The 22,191-nt window shown below is 31.2% G+C and overlaps 1 protein-coding gene across 2 annotated transcripts in view; it reads right to left on the reverse strand.

The window, feature by feature from the left end:
• LOC129906451 (probable phospholipid-transporting ATPase IA) overlaps nt 1–21,778 on the reverse strand; it is a 371,220-nt gene extending 349,442 nt beyond the window's left edge. For both annotated transcript variants that reach the window (XM_055982238.1, XM_055982234.1), the window contains exon 1: nt 21,378–21,778. In XM_055982238.1, the coding sequence (XP_055838213.1) occupies nt 21,378–21,444 (67 nt within the window). In that variant the 5' untranslated portion in view covers nt 21,445–21,778. The remainder of the gene's footprint in view (nt 1–21,377) is intronic.
• Between the last annotated feature and the right edge of the window lie 413 nt (nt 21,779–22,191).

Below are 22,191 nucleotides of genomic sequence, written 5' to 3' on the forward strand. Positions count from 1 at the left end.
GGTTTAAGCCTTTTAAATATACATCCATCGATCCATGAAATAAAAACAGACAGTGCTTCTCATCGCAAGGTCAAATGACGCTTTGACTGGAGTATAAAGTAAATATTATTTTTTAAGTATTTAACCCTTAACTATAGTGGTGGGTCCAGGGGACCCACATCAACTTTTAAAAAGTTAATAAAAACCGTTGAAAATGAATTTTCTCTTTTTTTTTTTTATTTTTTTATTTTTTTTTAAATTGTTATCTTTTGATGCTTAAAAACAAAATTTATAAAAAAATTCAATTTTGTATTTTATTTTATCATTTCAAAACACCACAAATTTTCACCACTATAGTTAAGGGTTAATGAACAGGTCGCCACATTCCTTCTATATTTTCAAGTTTCAATATCAACTTTGAAATTTCTGGATCTCTTTGTCTATCATTTTCTGGAACGGAATACAATGCATTGGTATCTTCTTTTTCAGTCTGTAACTCATGAAGTTCTCCAGGTATTTTCTTAAGGTGATTGATGTTTCTTCTACACGATTTTCCATTTGCATCTCGTACTACCACTTCATTGGATGTACAGTCCACAACTTCGTTTTCTGTCAGGTCAAATGTTGTCGAAAGTTAATTTTGGGAAACTTCATTGCGAACCACAACCTTGTCTCCAACTTTAATGTCACTGACTTGTGAATATCGTTTTCTGTCGGCTATTTGTTTCCCTTTTTCTTTCTTTGCTATATCTAGATCTCGTGCTTCTGAATCGAGAAAATCTTCAATTATATCTTGAATAAAATGTATTTTATCCCGGATCATTCTGTTGAGTAACAGTTCAGATGGTGATTTTCCTGTGGTCCCATGGGGTGTTACGTTATACATAAGTGTGAATATTTGAATAACTTCATTGCTTGTATTTGCTATTTGTAAGTGCTTTAAGAATGAACGGTTCATATTCTCCAATTCACCATTCGCTTGAGGCCAATACGGTGGTGATGTTATGAGGTTAATATTTTTATCTTTCAATATTCCTTGAACTTTTAGCTGACAAGGTTGAATTTGCTACAAAAGTATTCTTTCTTTTTTTCTATTTTCGTTTGACATTTTCTGGCAAAAGAACCTAGAGCTCCACATCTATTGCATTTCGAGTTCTTTGCTGGGCTTTTTTTGTTATCCCCTAAATGATCTGTTCTACCACATCTAAAATACTCTCTTTTCTTGTCGTCAGTTGTGTCGATAGTTGTAGAAGAAATCTTATTTATATTACTAGATGAAGTTGAAGGAATCATAACATCGATCTGGAATTTAATTTGTTCAAGAATTTTACAAATCTCAACAATGTTATCCAGTGAATATTCTTTTTCAAGTAGTCGTTTTCTAAGTTCACAAGGAGCCCACACATCGATGAGTTTATTCTTAAGATTTATATCTAATATCTCCTGTTTTGTCGCACCGAATGAGCATTTGGCAGCTTGATGTCTAATTCTAATTAAAAATTTGTTCAGGCTTTCCCCTTCTTCAGGTTTAAGTGTTCTAAATAAATGCCGTTCAAAAGAAGAGTTTCTCTTGTAGTTGTGGTCATCCTAGATGAAGAAGTTTGTTTTTCTTTTTGTTGACATACTTTATTTCTTCCTATTCTAGGTACAAAGCGAAAGACCTTAACCATTCTTCCCATTCAATGCAAACTAACGACTTGTCAATCGTGTCGCAAAGGAATGGCTTTATACCCGTTTATCCCATTTTTGTTTTATTACATATTTGTTAATTTAATTTCTCTCCTTCTTTTATTTCTTTAGCTCTGTTATTAATACGCTTTAAATATCGAACTTAAAACAAAAATCACACCAATTTTTTCTATTATTTACCAATGTACATACATTACATATATATATAATCTTATATATTTTTGATCCCAAATCTTATTTCCGCTTGTATCACCTTTTTTACAAGGAACTTCCCAATTCTTTTATTATTCTTGTATAAACTTTTTTACAAGGAACGCTTCAAACCTCGTTTTCCTCTTTTTGTAGGGAATATTATTTAACTCCTTTTTTATCTTTGTACAATTTTTTTTTTTTTTTTTTTTGCAACAAATTTGGGCGAATTGAATCACCACCTCTTATATTTTTCATATGTACAATTACATAAAGTCATTTTTACCTCGTCGCCAATGTAATAATCTCCAAATGTTTGAAATTAAAATATTTTATTTTGTTTATTAATAATTTATTGATATGCTTGAATCAACTTTCAGAGAAAAACTAAAAACATATTTTTCAATAAATCTAGAATTAATTATACAGATATTGCTAAAGTAAATATTATTTTTTAAGTATTTAATGAACAGGTCGCCACACACTTTATACCTTTTACAGTTATAACCAATAACAAAAAATAAAAATAATTTTTTAATATTAACCTCAAAATCATAACTTTATTTTCCCAAACGTAATTCGACCCTTAATTCGATATTAAATTTACCCACTCCCCTTCTCTTTTTCGCAATATACATAAAAAGAAATAAAATTATATAGCGTCCAAGATTCTGCAATGGAATATGAACGGTCTTTTCAACAATTACCAAAGTTGCAATTACTGATTAAAGATCATAACCCATCTTTTATTTCGATTCAAGAAACCCATCTACCTCACATAACTGACCAAAATAAACTTTCGTCGCTATCTCGGAAACAATACAATTTTTATTCGCATAACCTTCCAACAAATACGACCCACAAACAAGGGATAGGGATTTTTGTTCACAAGTCCATTGCACAAACTCCTATTCCAACAGACTCCAATTTATCCACATTACCAATTGAAATAGAACTTAAATTCAAAATTACAATCCTAAATGTATATATCCCACCAGACCAATCATTTTCAACATCCGACTTATGTGACATTGTCGATCAATTTCATAATCCATTAATACTTACTGGGGATTTTAATTCCTGGAGTCCGCTCTGGGGCTCTTCTATAAGTAACACCAGAGGCAAAAACATTCTGAAGATTTTGAAGATTTTGAAGATTTTCTTGCTACCACAAATCTCATTCTGCTAAACAATGGCTCCCCGACCCATTTCTCGACCCACAACTCCTTCAGTCATGTTGACCTCACAATGGTTTTCCCACAGCTATTTCCTAATATATCTTGGCTTGCTTTTGACAATTTACATGGTAGTGATCACTTCCCTTTACTTTCAGTCTTATCAATGGATTCTTCATCAAGCATCGATCGCGCTGATTGGAACCAATTTCAAGTCCATTCTTTTAAATCGCTATCATCTAGACCTACATCAACAAATATAAACCAAGAAGCTTCAAAAATACTTAAATCTATTAGAGAAGCAGCCAACATCGCAATCCAACAATCACATAAACGGCTTGGTAGATCAAATCCCCCATGGAGGAACAAAGAGATAAGCGAGTTACGAAAAACTAAACAAAATGCCTGGAAAACCTTTAAAAAGCACCCAACTAACCAAAACCTTATTGAGTATCGGAAATAAAACGCATACTTTCGACGAGCTGCTAAGCTTTCAAAAAGAAAATCTTTTGAGGAATTCACAAGCAATATCAACTGCAAATCAACTCCCAAAAAACTTTGGGCCGACATCAGACGTCTTACAGGCAACTTCTCTCCTTATTCCATAAAAACTATAAAAACTGACTCGATAACACTCTTAGATTCATTAGAAATTGATCACTTTGGCAACACTTGGTCCTCATACTCAGACGATAACAATTTTACACCACAATTTGTCCAATCTAAAACTACTATCTTGCAATTGTGTATTCAACCATCTAGAACAAATACTTCCGGTAAGTTAATCGAGTTACCTATTAGTCGCACCGAATTCGGAAACTGTCTTTCCCTTGTCAAAGGTAATACTCCTGGAATGGATCGGGTATCCTACCCTATGTTAAAAAACTGCCCTAACACTCTCAAAGATCGAATATTGTCTCTGTGCAATAATATTTTTAACAGCGGTATTATTTCTCAGACCGGGTAGACAGCAACAGTCATACCAATACTAAAACCTATGAAAACCCCACTTGAAACCACCAGCTATCGTCCCATATCACTACTCTCCTCCATGGGAAAAATTTTAGAAAAAATTATTGCAAAAAGACTTCAATGGTTCACTGAAAATAATAATTTCATAAGCAACAATCACTGTCTTTAAACAAGGTCTCGGTACCACCGACGCACTTTTGTACATTGATGAATATATTGCAACATCCCTCTCTACCAAAAATCACATCTCTATTCTATCAATCGACTTCGAAAAGGCTTTTGATAGAATAGGGATTCATGTTGTCTTAAAAAAACTTATGGAATGGAAGGTTGGACCAAAAATGTTTCAATACATCAATATTTCAACATCAACATTTCTTACAAACAGAAAATTCCGTACACGAATAAATAATGTTTACTCCAACCTTAAAGATTTAAATAATGGGATCCCCAAGGATCTCCGCTTTCCGTGGTTATATTTGCCATAGCTTTTAACGATATAAGCGAAATCCTTAATATCAATCTGTGCGGTATTCTCTGTATGCCGATGACCTTTTGGTGTTTTCAAAATGCAAAAACCTTTTACATTTAAAAACAATCTTCTCAAACGTTCTTACGGATATCGACAATTGGTCCAACATTTCAGGCTCTGTCATATCAATTAATAAAAGCAATATCTTACATATATTTAGAAAAACGAGTTGTACAAAAGAAATCAAGTTATATTTTAACAATATTCCCATTTGTAACAGAGATAGTTTAAGTATTCTTGGCATAATTTTTGATAATAAATTTAACTTTAAGGAACATTGTAAAGAACTTAAAAAAAAAATATTTATCTTGCAAATCAAGCTTTGTTCATGTAAATACCATAATAAGAATTATGAAATCTATTATTATATCAAAACTAGACTATGACTTAACAATACATATATGGAAAGTGCTCAAAAACATCTCTTCAACTGCTGAAACCAGAATATCATAGTGCAATCCGACTAGCTCTAAAAGCCTTCAGGACAACTCCGTTGGTTAACTTGCTCACTGAATCCGACCTGCCGTCTATAGAAGATAGAATGGGCTACCTTACAGCCCCCCTTTCTGTTAGAAAATAACCGGACCTTACAAATCGCCAATCATACCAACCGCAAAACTTTGTTCCCTCGAAAAACCAACACGGCACGGCCTTTGCTGTAGTTGACGATACCGGAAATACCCTTTACAAATCCCTCTTACCAGACTTTTCATCAGTTTTCTGTGCAGAAGCAGCTGCAATACTTTCTGCAATTAAATTGGAGAGAGCAGAAAAAAGAATAATATTCACTGACAGTCTATCGACCATCAATGCCATACAAAACATTAACAACAATCACCGAATCATTCGTCACATAAGAGATAGACTCAAAGCAAACAAAAAATCTCTCAAACTATTTTGGATCCCCGTACACGCGGGAATAAAAGGAAACGAACTCGCTGACACAGTCGCCAAAAGTGCAGCTAGTGAACCCTTGATTATGAGCTTAGTAATAAGTAAAAACTAAAAAAGATGTTAACAACAAAGTAAAACAACACTGGAAGGACTTAAGGATGACCAAGTGGAACGCTTATAGCCACCACTATACCACTATTAATCCCAATGCTGAGCCTGCTTCCTATCCTACAAACTGCAGTAGCCCCATGATCCGGTGTTTTACTTGTTGTTTGCGATTGGGAAACTCAAACATAACACATTGTCACCTCCTCGAGAACAAAGACCCCCCAAGATGTCACCTATGTAATGGCGGACCACTCACGGTCCCACACCTTGCCTCCAATCAATAAAAAGAACCCTATCATCACACGGCATCAATGGAACTCCTGAAATCACCATCCATAGACAGCATCAAAACAATATATTCCATTCTTAAAGCCTTAAATATTTATAGAAATATATAACATTGAAATTTATTTTATAATTAATATGTATATTTAAAAATTCATTTAAAATCGTTTAGCCTTTAGCCCTGGTAGCTAGCGCTTTTCATATATTATTTTGTAATTTATTTGCAATGTAATAAACTTATAATAATAATAATAATAATATTTTTTTCTAGATACCATTTGAATTCTTTTATTTCGTATTTGCCTTTTCTTGCCATTGATTTATCCTTACAATGTACAGAAGGGTGGGTCAAAAAAATCGAAATTCTTTTTTTTGATTTGGTACTCCGAAAAATCGATTGCTAGACACCTCTAGAATATACACACCAAATATGAGCTCTTTATATTAATGGGAAGGTCCTCCGCTTTTAAATTTTCCATTTTTGCATCAAGCTTCTACAAAAAAAAATTATTTTTTTTATAAATGGGTAATTCCATGAAAAAGTGGACACGAATTTTGAACAAATTATGCAGTCTTTTTTACTTTTTTTATTAGCAAATCACTATTTACAAACGGCAACTCTTTATGCAAGTTGCAAGAAAAGATTCTTTGTTGTATTCCTTTATGGCTAGACATAAAATTCAGGGAGTTTAATAATCTTAAAGCATTTTTATAGCATAAGCTTGCCAACAACAGAAGAATTTCACATGAAAATGACGGAAAAACAAGCAAACTGAAAATATGATGAGTCTAATAGTGACGATGACAATATCCCCTCGTGAGTGCTAAAATAAGTTAACATTTAAGTAAGCTTCGTTACACACTATTCGATTAAAAAAAACTTGAGTGAAAATGCATCTTTTCTTTACTTTTAGAACCACAAATCGCAGGTAACATGAGTTACCAAAATAATGTAACGTGAGTTACCTAAATATTTTTAAATTTTTCCTCGAAATATTGAAAAAATGTTTGGTTTTGTCACTTATATTAAAATCTTGTAATTTTGTATGTATGGAATCTTCATTGAAAACAAATTAAGATTCTTAATTTCACATAAAAACTTCATACTGTCGGACTCTTAAAATTCGTGTCCGATTTTTGTAACTTTTATTTTTCCCAAGCAAATGTTAAAAATAAAGACAATTTTTTTAGTTAATTATGAAAGTAATTGTTATGCTCCATTCATGGATAGTAATTTCGTATCAATTTACATTAAAATTGAAAAAAAAAATTATTTATGTGTTGGAAATTTTTGTGAATGTAACGTGAGTTACCATGGAATTGCCCAAATCGACTTTTTTGCAAATTTCTTTGCTTATTCTTGTAGGAAATTGAACGCTCTACAAAAAAGACTTCATACTCTTTTTTCGTTTATCTAACCGTTTAGTAGATATTTGAGGTCCAAAAATCGAGAAAATCTTTAAAAATTCGTTTTTTGTTCTTAATTTTGTAACAAATTGAAAAATTAAAATAATCAAACGCGCATGACATATTCTTGTAGGAAACAGATTGCTCCACAAAAAAGGTCGTAATAATTTTTTTCTAACCAAACGAATTTCCATTTTTTTGACCCACCCTAATGTACAGTATTATTTGTTGTTAATTTTTTCATTTAAAAAATGCGGTTTTATTGCCTTAAGGCCCTTACAGCTAGAATCCTTGGGCGGCGGGCGCCCCAGGCATTGTAAGAAAAATTCGCAGGTAAGTTTTCAGGTGTTATCAATGGAAAAAGTTGATCAATTCAGGGTAAATCCAATACTGTGTCACTTTGTTGTATCCTCATTTAAGATTGAATGTTTAAAAATTAATAGACGAATGGTTAATGATTTATAAATTAATTTATTTACAAGTCCAGCCACGTATTTTCCTGTTTTCTATTTTTGTTTAAAAACAAATAAGAGCATCGAATTTTAAAAACTAAATTAGTACTTAAATACATACAATTTTTAAAAAAATTAGTTTGACATTTTTTTTTCCAATTTTTTTTTTTCAAAATTTTGATTTTAAAAATCAATTTTTCAAATAATACAATAAAATAGCTTTGTGTGAAATTTTTGTGAAAGACTAGGGTTTTGGCTTTACAAAAAGCTTATTGTCAGTGTAACCGTTGATTTTTAATAATTTTTTTTTCCAAAATAAGTCATTTTTTTAAATTGCCCTTCCCAGCTAAACGAGGGGGAATAGACCCCCCCTTCAATACGATTTTTTTCTTGTCTCGACATAACCTACACGCTCTAGCTCTTTGGCACATTACTCCTGAATCACCCTGTATGTATGTACACCAGAGAGGAGATGTTCTGTGGTTACACATGAACATTGTGAGAGAAAAGGGTTGAGTGGAAGGTACCTTAAAGGCGGAGAAAGGATATTGTAGATATTATGTATACCATTTCTTTGTGTATCTTTGATTTGCAAAGCTCTCGTCGATTGGTGAAATGACCGTTGAATTCCCGTTTGAAAAGAAAATTTGTTTTTTGTGGGCACACATGATCATTGTGAGAGGAAGGGATTGAATGTGAAATAATAGTCCAAGATCTATATACATATGTCAACAAAAATTGTCAGTACAGGCCTTTGGGAAAGTGGGACCAAACGATTTCACAAAAGTACACACTAAAAAATATGCCCTGAAATACATAAGAAAATCACAGACGTGCCATGGCATTGTTATTGTAATTTCTTTATCAAGCGACGTACATGCTCCTATGACCTATCTGCCACACGATCGGTGAAAGACTGAAACTCAATCAACAAGGATGTGTTTAAAAATATTCACAAAATCACAATACATAAGAGTTACCATTGGTAAATTTCCTTCGTAAAATACTTTTCTATTTGTTCTAAAATACCTTTTTCTATATTTTTTGTGAAAAAGCTTTCAGGATTAATGCTTTTTTTAAGTTTTTAAAACAAAAAAAAAAACATAAGTGTTGTCGTGTGGTTGGTGTCCATCTGTTTTTCGTTGGTTTGGAAAACAATTAATGTAAAAATTTTAACATGCACCGCAGTGGACTTTCAGGGAAAATAATTTGGCGGGCGTGTCGCGTCGGGATGTTTTTTTAATATGGAAATTGCAAAAAGTTGTTTGATTACATCTTGGTGGTAGGGAAAAAATAAATCTATTTTTCTTTCTTTTAAAAATTTGTTATTATGAATTTCTACCAACAAAGGGGTAACGCTGGTACTTTTTCGATCAAACTTGCAACATTTGTATGTTGTGATAGGCTTATGCGTTAAAACATGATGCAAAGTGAGATGCAAACGTCCTATCTTACCTGTACTGACAATTTTTGTTGGACAGAGTACCTATAGTGGTACATCCGAGTAAAGTATCTCTTGTAAGGCTAAAAATTCCTACATTGGTGATTTATAGCATACTAAGTAAAATAATCTTGGTCTGGCAGGCCTCAGCCGTGCACTTTATATACATACCTTGAAACTGTACAAAAATGTTTAAAAAAGTTGGTATTGTAAGATCGAAAGTTTTATAGAATTTAGTTTACCCATCGAGTAGTTAAAAAAAATGCCAGACTTTTTTGACATGCACAAGTGCCTGCTAGATTAACTTAAAAGTGTGGAGTTTTACATGTATTAAATTAAACTTTTTTCCGTAAAGTTGAAATTTATGTGTTTATCCCTATTTTGATAATTTTTTATTTGTATAATTGTTTAATCTCAAATTTGTTAAATTATTGACTTTTGCTTTGTTTTACGTTTGTTTTGTGCCTGAATAAAGTGCTTTGTATTTGAAGTGTTTCTTTTTTTCAATAAAGTGTTTGACATTGGACAACTTTTCTCAAGATTCAGCAATATTTTTGGTGCATTTATTTATCACATATATATATGAGTGCTATTCACGTCGGAAACAAATACAGTTGCATACCTTAAGGTGCATAAACAAAATAAATAACTTTACAGTGAAGTCGGTAAATCTGAAACCTTATAAATTTTAATAAATACAATTCTATAATCTGTTTTTACTTTTTTGTTTTAAATTATAATGGCAAACGTGTGTTTATATTTAGTGAAATATCAAATTGTCATTATTTTTGTTACCAATGCAACTTTGGTTAGTCATTCTTAATTTGTTCAAAGGTTTATGAAAACTCATCAGAACTGTTAAAAATTTCAAAATCAATAGCGGATATTAAAACTGCAATGAATAGTTTAACTTTGCGGCCTTTTACTCGTTCTGAAAATCAAGGTGAACAATCCAAAAAAGGTAAAAAAATTCTGAAAGTGCCGAAATCATACTGAACCGTTACTATTTCTTAAACTTATTCCTCCGCCAAAAACAATTTTTCTTTCGAGATTTGATTCATCTACGCCTGATGAATGATTGATGATATCATTAACTACAAAAAAGACGTTTCAAATCTCAAAGATGTCACAGGAATATCGTGCAACAAATTTAAATTTCAAAATGCTAGAGAAATAGCGTCTTTTACTGTTAAAGTACCGAGTTCTTTATTCGATTTGATTGTTGATCCGAAAAAATGGCCTAAAACACCGTTGTGCGTGAATTTGAAACCCGTCCTTGTCCTCCGCGTGAAATTTTATCCAGTGATCAGCTCCGAATAACTACTAGCTCAGGGAAATTAGTCAAAATATGGGCATGATATGGCGGGACACAATTTTTTTCATGGAAAATGTTCGGGTGGTTGTCCTTATAGTCCGGTCAAATTAGACTAAAATAAGGGGGTGAGTACAAATTCAATCCTGAGTGGGCTTTAGGTCTGGTTTATAAATTTTCTTTATCTTGTCTTTAGGAGACAAGATAAAGAAAATTTATAAAGAAAAGAAAATTTATAAACCAGACCTAAAGCCCACTCAGGATTGAATTTGTATTCAAAAATAAGGTCACGAAAATAGGAATTATTATAAGGGGGTGAGGTTACATTAATTCCCAGCAAGCTGAAATTTGGTAAGATTGTTGGAAACACCATCATAAATTAAATCTAAAAAGTCCTCATCGATCCGAGACCTGGAAAAAAATTTACTTGGGGTCAAAGGTCACAAAAACTGGTTTTTCACGATTTTCTGCAAAACGGTAAGTCTTATCAAAAAAATTTCAATGCAAGAATTGTAGACCAGATTATTATATATAAAAAGTGTCATGACACTTTTTTTCCTAAGACCCACCGTTTCTTAGGTATAACGATTCAAAAAGTTGAAGTTGAGTTGTAATCGTCATAATCAGGCCTATAACTGGAAAATAACTCCCAACTGAAAAGTTCCTGAAATTTCATTATTTTTTTTAGCTTGAATTTCGTTCTTCGATGGTTAAGAACATGGAGAAAGCAAAAAAAATGGAAATTTTCAGCATTTTTCCGATTGTGGCCCTTCTCCCGAAACCATTTCCCTGGTATTTTTTGTTTAGAATGGGTCCCAATAAAATATTAAGTGTTCGATAGAGAATGGGCAACTCTAAAACGGCTGATAGCTACACTGATGAATGTTCCAAAAACAGATAGAAAAAAGTTCTATCGCAAACAGTTCATAAAATATTAGCTTTTCTTCGTTCAGTGTTCTTTAATTCTTATCATCTTATGTTTTCGTTCACTACAACCACGAATGAATGAATTTTATTTATTTCTTTTTTTTATAATTTTCTAAAATAATTGGATGAGTACATCAACACTTAAAAAATTTCATAGCTATTGCACATTTTCCTTAAAAAAATTTTGAAATCTGTTTTTCGATGCAAAATGTGAAAAGAGTATTTTATGAAAAATTTGAAACACCTGTGGTATAAAATAAATCTATAGAAACCTTGGTGGCCAACTTTCTTAAAAATATTCTCGTCTAAGGGGAATATTTTTAAGAAAGTTGGCCACCTAGGTTTCTATAGATTTATTTTATACTACAGGTGTTTGAAAATTTTCATAAAATACTTTTTTTACATTTTGCATCAAAAAACAGATTTCAAAATTATTTTAAAGGAAAATGCGCAATAGCTATGAAATTTTTAAAGTGTTTATGTACTCATCCAATTGGTGTAGAAAATTATAAAAAAAAAAAGAAATAAAAAAAATTCATTCATTCGTGGTCGCAGTGAACGAAAACATAAGATGATAAAGTTTAAAATACACTGAACGAAAAAAAGCCAATATTTTATGAACTGGTTGCGATAGATCTTTTTTCTTTCTGTTTTTAGAACAGTCATAAGTGTATAATTCAATATAAGTTATAGTGACCTCAACTCCAAAAATTTATAAAGCGTTTCGCCCAGGTACGACAGTGGGCTCACTGTCGTACCTGGGCTAAACACTTTATAAATTTTTGGAGTTGAGGTCACTTGAACTTATATTGAATTATATTCAATCACTCCACTTAAAATTAAAACAATTTTAATAATTTTTTATTATTTTTGTTATTTTTTTTCTTCGTTAGTCATAAGTGTAGCTATCAGCCGTTTTATGGTTGTCCATTCTCTATCGGACACCCTGTATATATTCAGACCTATTCTAAACAAAAATTCCCAGGGAAATGGTTTCGGGAGAAGGGCCCCAATCGAAAAAATGGTGAAAATTTTAATTTTTTTTTGCTTTCCCCATATCTTAACCATGGAAGAACGAAATTCAAGCTAAAAAAATAATGAAATTTCAAGAACTTTTCAGTTGGGAGTTCTTTTTTCAGAATAGGCCTGATTATGACGATTACAACTCAACTTCAACTTTTTGAATCGTTATACCTAAGAAACGGTGGGTCTTAGGAAAAAAAGTGTCATGACACTTTTTATATATAATAACCTGTCTACAATTCTTGAATTGAAAATTTTTTGATAAGACTTACCGTTTTGCTGAAAATCGTGTAAAATCAGTTTTTGTGACCTTTGACCCCCCGTAAATTTTTTTCCAGGCCTCGGATCGATGAGGACTTTTTAGATTTAATTTATGATGGTGTTTCCAATAATCCTACCAATTTTCAGCAGCTTGCTGGGAATTAATGTAACCTCGGATGTCTAAATTGACCGGACTATTATCATAAAAGTCAATTTGTTGGGATAATTGGAGGTTGGGAGCAGCCGCCACACAGTGCGGCACTCCTTGGACAAAAAGAAAAAAAAATATGTGCGATTTTTACAAAAGTAACGGTTACATTATATAGTCTAATAACCAAACCATTGTAAAACAAAACTTTTTTCTCATTGGGCAGAATAGTTTTTCGGCAAAGTCTGTTGCAACTATGCATTGGCAACAAGAAAAAATTATTTTAGTCAGTCTGGTTTGGTAAGTCCGAACGATTATTTTTCTTAATAAGTACGGTTAACAGTTAAACAAAAAATTTTTTTTGGGTTATCAAGAAGGTATAATGTTTTATTATATAAAAAATTTTGGAAATCAATTGGAGGTTTTAAAATTTTTTTTTGTAATTTTGAAAATAATCATTTAATTTCCTTTTTTTGGAAAAGTTCAGAAACTTTGAATAGACGTAAAAAATTAGCGGGTCAAAATATCCTCTAATTTGTACAGAAACGCATACACTATATGTTTGGCTATGTGCTACTGTATAAATTTACTGCTACAAACTGCTACACTATTTTTAATGATTTTTTAAAAGCGTAGATCAAACCATAAAAAACATTTTTGTGTAAATAAAAGTTTTTTAAATTTTTGTTTTATTTTAATTTTTCGACATCTGTCCCGTATAAGATAAGAACAATTTAAGGAGTGATTCTTGGGTTTATTCTAAGAAAAAAATTGTTTTACAGTAACGCTCTATCTGCAAAGTTGCTACCACGTTACGATGATTAAAGAAAACGATTACTTTTATATACCTTTACTCATATTAATGATGATTTCTCTGTTAAAACAATTGGTATAAGCAAAGTTAAGATTTTTAGAAAATATGTTATTTATTCTAACTGCGTTTAAGAAATTTTGATATCTTTTTTGATTGCTCGGATATTAATTTTTAAAGTCTGTTCATTTTTTCTTGCCCATGATAATTTTTGACTGAGGCCAATATTCTTCGAGAAATGTGTTTTTAACAAAGCGTTTGATTTATTTATTTTTATGTAGGAAGCAATAATAAACAAAAATGTTATACACAAGTTTACCAAAAAACTTCTATGTACATTTTATGATACTTAGGAAAACCTGCACCAGGAAAAATCTTATTTTTTTTATTAAGTCTTAAAATGTTAAGAAAAAAATGTTTTTTTGTTGTTTGAGATAATTTTTATTTAAAGTGCAGTTACAAAAAATATTTAAAGTCCCTTCCTTGATTTGGTAAAAGTTAGGTCAAAGCATTGCATTTTTATAAGTTTCCATGAGAGTTTTCAAATTCTGAGAGCCTTATTTATAACTACTCTTTGAACATAATACTTCAGGGTAAAAGCATAGACTATATAACCACATGAGTTTTGCGGTAAATATGCAGCATTATGTTATTCTATATTGCAAAAACTTGAGTCAGTATAAATTTTTAAAGATATTCAATAAAGCAAGGAACATGATTTTTTTGCGGCATCCCTTGTACAAAAGTAGCGGCCTTTTTGCTCTAGCAATCAAACCAAAAAAGAAAAAAAAACACTTTTTAGCAAACGGTACTGGCACAAAATCAACTGCAACTGCATAAGCCAAACAAAAGGAAAATAATAACTTAGATTATCCCTCATCAGAGAAGAATTTCCGTATTTTAAAAATATTTATGAAATCAAAATTTGTGTTTTATCTTAAGAAATTCTATGTTAAGCTAATTTTGTACAAATAAATAGTGAAATGTACCTATAAATTGAAGAAAATGATTTTTGTCCAAATTTTCTTCAAAAGGCCGCACTGTGCGCCATCTTGAAAAAGAGATTGGTACCGTTTTAATTGAATAGCTCCATTGTTATTCATTTTAACAAAAAATGATAAAGGTAAGACTTATTAATAATAAAATTATCTAAAAAATGATAAACAAAACAATTCCGTGAGTTGATTAAATAAAATGTTATAGTTGGTCAAAGTGCGGGTTTGTATCGCCAGGTTGGGAAAAAATAACATTTGTTCATATATCTGACGAACTCTTGATTTGTTTGGATAATTCTTCAAGAATGAATTATAGTACTTATAATTATCTATAAAATAAGCCCACAATCGTTATTGTAACCATCGTATTGTAGAAGTAATCTAACTCCGAAACTCTCCATGTACTAGTCAAAAGTGAGAAAAAAGCTAGTTTTTTGCTAGTAGGCCGAGCAAATTTTGGGAGTAGAGGTATAACCAAAATATAAGTAAGCAGTTTTGCAGCCATACGCGTCTTAATATCGATTTCAAAGGTCTGACAACTCTAATTTTGTGCTTTATACGGTTTTCGGGGGGTTAAATAACGTAAGTTTTCCAGTTAATGTGAATGGGCTAAATTTATATTATTTGAAATTATAAAAAAACAAGCTGATGCTCTATTAATTTTCCTAAATCTCGGCGATGGGGTTAATAGAACTCACGATATAAGCTTTTTTAACTAACCATATCAGGCTTTTTAATTCAAATAAACAAACAAAAATCTAAACAAAAAATTCTCTGAAACATAATAGCATAAACGGCTTATATCGTGAGTTCTATTGGTCACATCCTCAAGATTGGGGTGTCTAGATTTAGGAAAATTAATAGAGCATCAGCTTGTTTTTTTTTTATAATTTCAAATAATATAAATTCAGCCCATTCACATTAACTGGAAAACTTACGTTATTTAACCCCCCGAAAACCGTATAAAGCACAAAATTAGAGTTGTCAGACCTTTGAAATGGATATTAAGACGCGTATGGCTGCAAAACTGCTTACTTATATATTGGTTATACCTCTACTCCCAAAATTTGCTCGGCCTACTAGCAAAAAACTAGCTTTTTTCTCACTTCTTACTAGTTCATGGAGAGTTTCGGAGTTAGATTACTTCTACAATACGATGGTTACAATAACCATTGTGGGCTCATTTTATAGATAATTATAAGTGCTATAATTCATTCTTGAAGAATTATCCAAACAATTCAAAAGTTCGTCAGATATATGAACAAATGTCATTTTGCCCCAACCTTGCGATACAAACCCGCACTTTGACCAACTATAAAATCTTATTCAATCAACTCACGGAATTGTTTTGTATATCATTTTTTAGATAATTTTATTGTTAATAAGTCTTACCCTTGTCATTTTTTGTTAAAATGAATAACAATGGAGCTATTCAATAAAAACGGTACCAATCTCTTTTTCAAGATGGCGGCTGCTCCCAAGCTCCAATCATCCCTACAAATTGACTTTTATGATAAGGACAACCACCCGAACACATTCCATGACAAAAATTGTGTCCCGCGAAAAATGCGATTTAATTTACTAATTTCCCTGGGCTTAACTGTAAATTCAAAAAAACTAAATAACTCTTCTCTTTCATTTTTTTACCATAACGTTGGTGGAATGAAAAGAAAATTAAAACTGTGGTATGTAAAATCTCTTGCCATTGATGATGACGATGTCTTAATTTTATCTGAAACTTGGCTTAATGACTCTGTTTATGATAATGAAATTTTTTGTAATGACTTTAATGTTTTTCGTTGTGACTGAAACCGTGAAAATAGCAATAAATCTGAAGGTGGTGGTGTTCTTATCGCCGTAAAGTTCTCCTACCATTCTACGGTAGTAAGCAGTTTTGCAGCCATACGCGTCTTAATATAGATTTCAAAGGTCTGACAACTCTAATTTTGTGCTTTATACGGTTTTCGGGGGGTTAAATAACGTAAGTTTTCCAGTTAATGTGAATGGGCTAAATTTATATTACTTGAAATTATAAAAAAACAAGCTGATGCTCTATTAATTTTCCTAAATCTAGACGCCCCAATCTCGGCGATGGGGTTAATAGAACTCACGATATAAGCTTTTTTAACTAACCATATCAGGCTTTTTAATTCAAATAAACAAACAAAAATCTGAACAAAAAATTCTCTGAAACATAATAGCATAAACGGCTTATATCGTGAGTTCTATTGGTCACATCCTCAAGATTGGGGTGTCTAGATTTAGGAAAATTAATAGAGCATCAGCTTGTTTTTTTTATAATTTCAAATAATATAAATTTAGCCCATTCACATTAACTGGAAAACTTACGTTATTTAACCCCCCGAAAACCGTATAAAGCACAAAATTAGAGTTGTCAGACGTTTGAAATCGATATTAAGACGCGTATGGCTGCAAAACTGCTTACTTATATATTGGTTATACCTCTACTCCCAAAATTTGCTCGGCCTACTAGCAAAAAACTAGCTTTTTTCTCACTTCTTACTAGTTCATGGAGAGTTTCGGAGTTAGATTACTTCTACAATACGATGGTTACAATAACCATTGTGGGCTCATTTTATAGATAATTGTAAGTACTATAATTCATTCTTGAAGAATTATCCAAACAATTCAAAAGTTCGTCAGATATATGAACAAATGTCATTTTGCCCCAACCTTGCGATACAAACCCGCACTTTGACCAACTATAAAATGCGATTTAATTTACTAGTTTCCCTGGGCTATACTGTAAATTAAAAAAACTAAATAACTCTTCTCCTTCATTTTTTAACCATAACGTTGGTGGAATGAAAAGAAAATTAAAACAGTTATATGTAAAATCTCTGCCATTGATGATGACGATGTCTTAATTTTATCTGAAACTTGGCTTAATGACTCTGTTTATGATAATGAAATTTTTTGTAATGACTTTAATGTTTTTCGTTGTGACCGAAACCGTGAAAATAGCAAAAAATCTGAAGGTGGTGGTGTTCTTATCGCCGTAAAGTTCTCCTACCATTCTACGGAAATATTTGGTATCCATAAAAATATCGAGTTGTCCTGTGTTGAATCTATTATGTTTAGTAAATCTTTCTTGTTTACGTGCCTGTATATTACTCCTAAGTCTGGGAATCATATATACAAACAACATGCTGAATATGGCACATGTAATTGCTCGTACTTGTAATTCTAATTTGTATGTAACCGGAGATTTCAATATGCCAAAAATTACTTGGATTTCTGATCCTGAAATGGGAGCTTTTCTTCTACCTGTAATACCGGATTCAAACGATGATGATGCTTACTGTTTCGTTGACGAATGTTGCATAAATGGCATTGTTCAGATAAATAATGTTTTGAATTCAAATGGAAAAAGCGTAGACCTCATATTTACTGATGAACCTAAACTAGTTTCTATTAAAAAGCTGATAACTTCTTTTTCTCCGAATCTGAACATAATGTTCCCATCGAGTTTAAACACTTTTGTGAACAAAATAAACAAAGCGACAAAAACTAGTCTTTACAAACTTGATTTCAAGAAAATTGATGAATTTAAATTTAGTTTACTTTTTTCGAGTTATAATTGGAGTACAAATTTATAATGATCCTGATATTAATAGATGTTGTAATGCCTTCTATGTTCACTTAAAACATTGTTTATCTGTGTATGCTCCGTTGAAAAAAGTGTCAAAAAATACCGGTAAGCCAACTTGGCTGAACAAGTTAATCCGCGTTCTCCGAAATAAGAAAACAAAGTTATTTTGAAAGTATCAAAAGACACTGTCTACTTATGACTATGTAAAATACAACTCTGTTCGCGGGGAACTGCAATCGTGTCTTAAAGTATCATATGATAACTATTTAGGAAGTGTTCCACAAAAAATTTAGAGAAATCCACGAATGTTTTGGAACTTTGTTAATACAAAGAGAAAATCTTAAAAATTTGCAAGTGTGATGAACTACTGTGATATTTCTTCCAGTGAGACTGCTTTCATCTGTGATAGGTTTTCGGACTTTTTCAACTAGTATATAGAAACACCAATTCATGTGGTATAAATAACTGTGATACTTTTAAACTGAACGTGCAATACTTTCCTCAATTAAACTTTTCCCTTTCGGCAATCAACGAAACTGCGATAAAAGAATATATTTGAAAACTCTATGTTCGCCCTGATGAAATTCCATTGTGTGTATTAATGCAATTTGTTTCTGTTCTAGTCCGGCCTCTTTTTTTCTTTATTTAACCTGTCGTTGAAAAGTGCTGTATTTCCAACACAATGGAAAACTTCATATATTCTACCATTACACAAAAAAGGAAACAAATGCAGTATGAAAATTATTTACCTGTTTACATGGATTTTTCTAAAGCCTTTGATCGAGTTAACCACTTAATACTGATAAAGAAGTTGAAAGCCATTGGATTTCCGGACTGGTTTTTAGTTTGGTTAAAATCCTATCTATCTTAAAGAACTCAGTTTGTCTACTTCCAAAACCAAATATCGAAAGAGATAGCTGATCATTCTGGTGCTCCACAAGGAAGTCATACCAGCCCTCCCTTATTCTTGTTATTTATAATTGATATGTGTAATGTTATTACCCGTTGTAATATTCGTATGTTTGCTGACAATGGTAAACTGTTTCTATCTTTTAAAAATGAAAAAAATGCGAACTATTTGCAAAATGATTTAAATAATATAAACGATTGGTGCCGGAATAATGATATGGAGCTTAACTTATCCAAATGTAATATAATAACTTTTGCTCGTCAAAAAACACCAGTTTAAAATAAATATTACGTTATATGCAAATCAATTAGAACGTGTTAATTATATTACTGATCTTTGCGTCATTCTCGATCCTAAACTTTGCTTTAATAAACATATTGACTTCATCGTTAACAACGCTAATCGATTACTTTGATTTCTTCGTATTATAGCCTTGCTAGGCGCAATAAAACAAATGTTTCTGTTTAATTAGGTCTCATTTTCGTTTGTTTTTATTAAAAACAGTTATTTTACTAGGAATTATGCCAGGAAAGTAGCAAATATAGTAATTTATAAATTTACAATAAAAACCATGTTAATTACCCTTGAAATGACCTATCGGAGGTTTTAGGTATGAATGAGTAAATTATATTATTTTACTTAAAATTTTCCATAAACCCTCAAAATTTCAAGTTATTGCCAAAAAACCGTTTTTCAATGATTTCAGACTTCAAACATTTTTTACTAGTCATTTTTCGGTCAATTTTTGATGTCTCGGAATCAAAAAAAAACTGGAGAAATGCTAAGCTTTGTGCTTCAATTTAAAAAAATTTACAAATAATTTTGTGCTTGGATATAAAAAGAAAACATTTTTAAACAAATACTTACCTATTTAAAACTGTAAAAACATCTCAAATTGACCGAAGAATGAAAATGAAAAATGTTTGAAGCCTGAAAACATTGATGATTTGACGATAACTTGAAATTTTGAGGGTCTATGAAAAATTTTAAGTGCCATAAATCATACTAACAACCTCTGAAATGTAATTAGCATGTTTTTATTTTGTAAACAGTGTAATTACAAAAAAAAAACGGCTAGGAAAAGCATTAACACAAGAAAATTTGTTCCAAAATTCCGTAGATTGCACAACGATTGCAATCATTCTCATTCAGTGTTAATATTATATAATCTTTAAGCTCAAAGCCAATCTCGACAAATTTAAAATATCGTCAAAAATACTTGATTTTACAAGGTTATAATGCTGGTACTTATTCGATATCGCTGTTTGAGCTTTTTGTATGATAGACATTATGCAGAAGACATGACGCAGAGTGAGATCTAAACGTCCTATCTTTCCTGTACTGACAATCTATATTGAAAAGAGATAAGTTTTTGCTGCAGTGTTTTGTTTAGTTTTTTATGTTAAACTTAAATTCAAATGTAATAATTAAAAATGTAGGTAGGTACTAAATTTTATTATTATTATTACATATATTCATAATATTTAAATATGCTCCTTTTTTAAATAATCTATTTTGTAATTCTATTTTTTTTTTATATTGGTCAAATTAAAATAAAAACCCCTGAGGAAACTGGAAAGAAACCGGCGAAACGTAGAGTAACAAAAAAAAAAACATAAAACAGACGACTTTTTATCAATCCTAAAAAATGTTTTGCTTTCAATTCCTTAACTTCGTGAGTCGCGAAGGTCTGATGCCAATCTAATTTCAGTACATTTCCTAACATCACTCTGAGAAATACAAGTAATCCAAATGTAACAAAATGTGTTAACTTCAATTAATTCTTAAAACTTAATAATTGTGGATGCATGAAATTTTAGATCTTTAAATTTTTAATTTGTTTACGCACTAAATAAACAAGAATCAAGCGACCGAAACCAATTTTTGAATAGAAGTCACTTGAAATATTTTAATTTAACTTTATGGGCATTAAGTACAAAAATATGCTTGTACAAAATAAAATCACATACCGCTCATTTACTTGAATACTATCATAGCTCAAAAATCACGAATTTTGAAAAAAGTAATCAGAAAGTCATTAATTAGCTTCAAAAACTGACGGAGAAACTAACTTTTTACCTTACGAGGATATAATATATTAAAATAATTATAATATATATATTATATCCTCTAAGCTTTTTGCATACAAAAACAGATCTATACTAAATTTAAAACTAGTTTCCTGAAAAAAAGTTTTTTTTTGAGTTATAAAAGGGTTCAAGTAAATGAGCGATATGCAATTCAAAACACTTACTATTTCCGGACAACCCTTCGTATTCTTTATGGGATCGAGAAATTTCTCCGTGTTTACTGCTAGACATTACTGTTTTAATTTTTAATATTATTGGGAAATGTCAAATCCAGTATCGGAATAATATTAAATACAAAATTTGGTTCCACTAGTAGCAAAATTCATTGAAAATAATGTTTGCATATTATTAACCGGTGAATTATTATAAAGCACACTTGAAGAACACAAGGAACTAACTCTAATCTGATTTTAAAGTCAATAGTAAAAGGAAAACAAAATGAAAGATCTTCAGATCAGCATTACAGTAAATTGTTAAAGTTATTTGCATTTAACATAACAAATTAAATGTTTCATTAAACATTAAACAAAAACCTTAATTTGAGAGTTTAGAATTGTTTTGTCCATGATTGTAGAGCTGTGTCAATCGTGATTGATTCGGTCTTTTTGACCCGTTCACCGAAAATTCTGAGTGATTGCAATCACTATAAACCAAATCAATCAATCGTTATATCAATCTCGTTCATAAAATAAGAAAGTACGAAGTAGAAAAGTGCGTTTCGTTCATCCAAATCGTTTACAATCAAAAACCACGAAGTGGAAAAGAACGTTTCGTTCATCCAAATCGTTCACAATCAAAAACCACGAAGTGGAAAAGAACGTTTCGTTCATCCAAATCGTTTACAATCAAAAACCACGAAGTGGAAAAGAACGTTTTGTTCATCCAAATCGTTCACAATCAAAAATCATCTAAAAAATCTCTCAGAACTCGGATTTCGTTCATTCCATTTCCATTCATTCTCAATCATCATTTCGATTA

Source organism: Episyrphus balteatus, chromosome 1, assembly GCF_945859705.1.
Source record: "Episyrphus balteatus chromosome 1, idEpiBalt1.1, whole genome shotgun sequence".
Classification (NCBI taxonomy): domain Eukaryota; kingdom Metazoa; phylum Arthropoda; class Insecta; order Diptera; family Syrphidae; genus Episyrphus; species Episyrphus balteatus.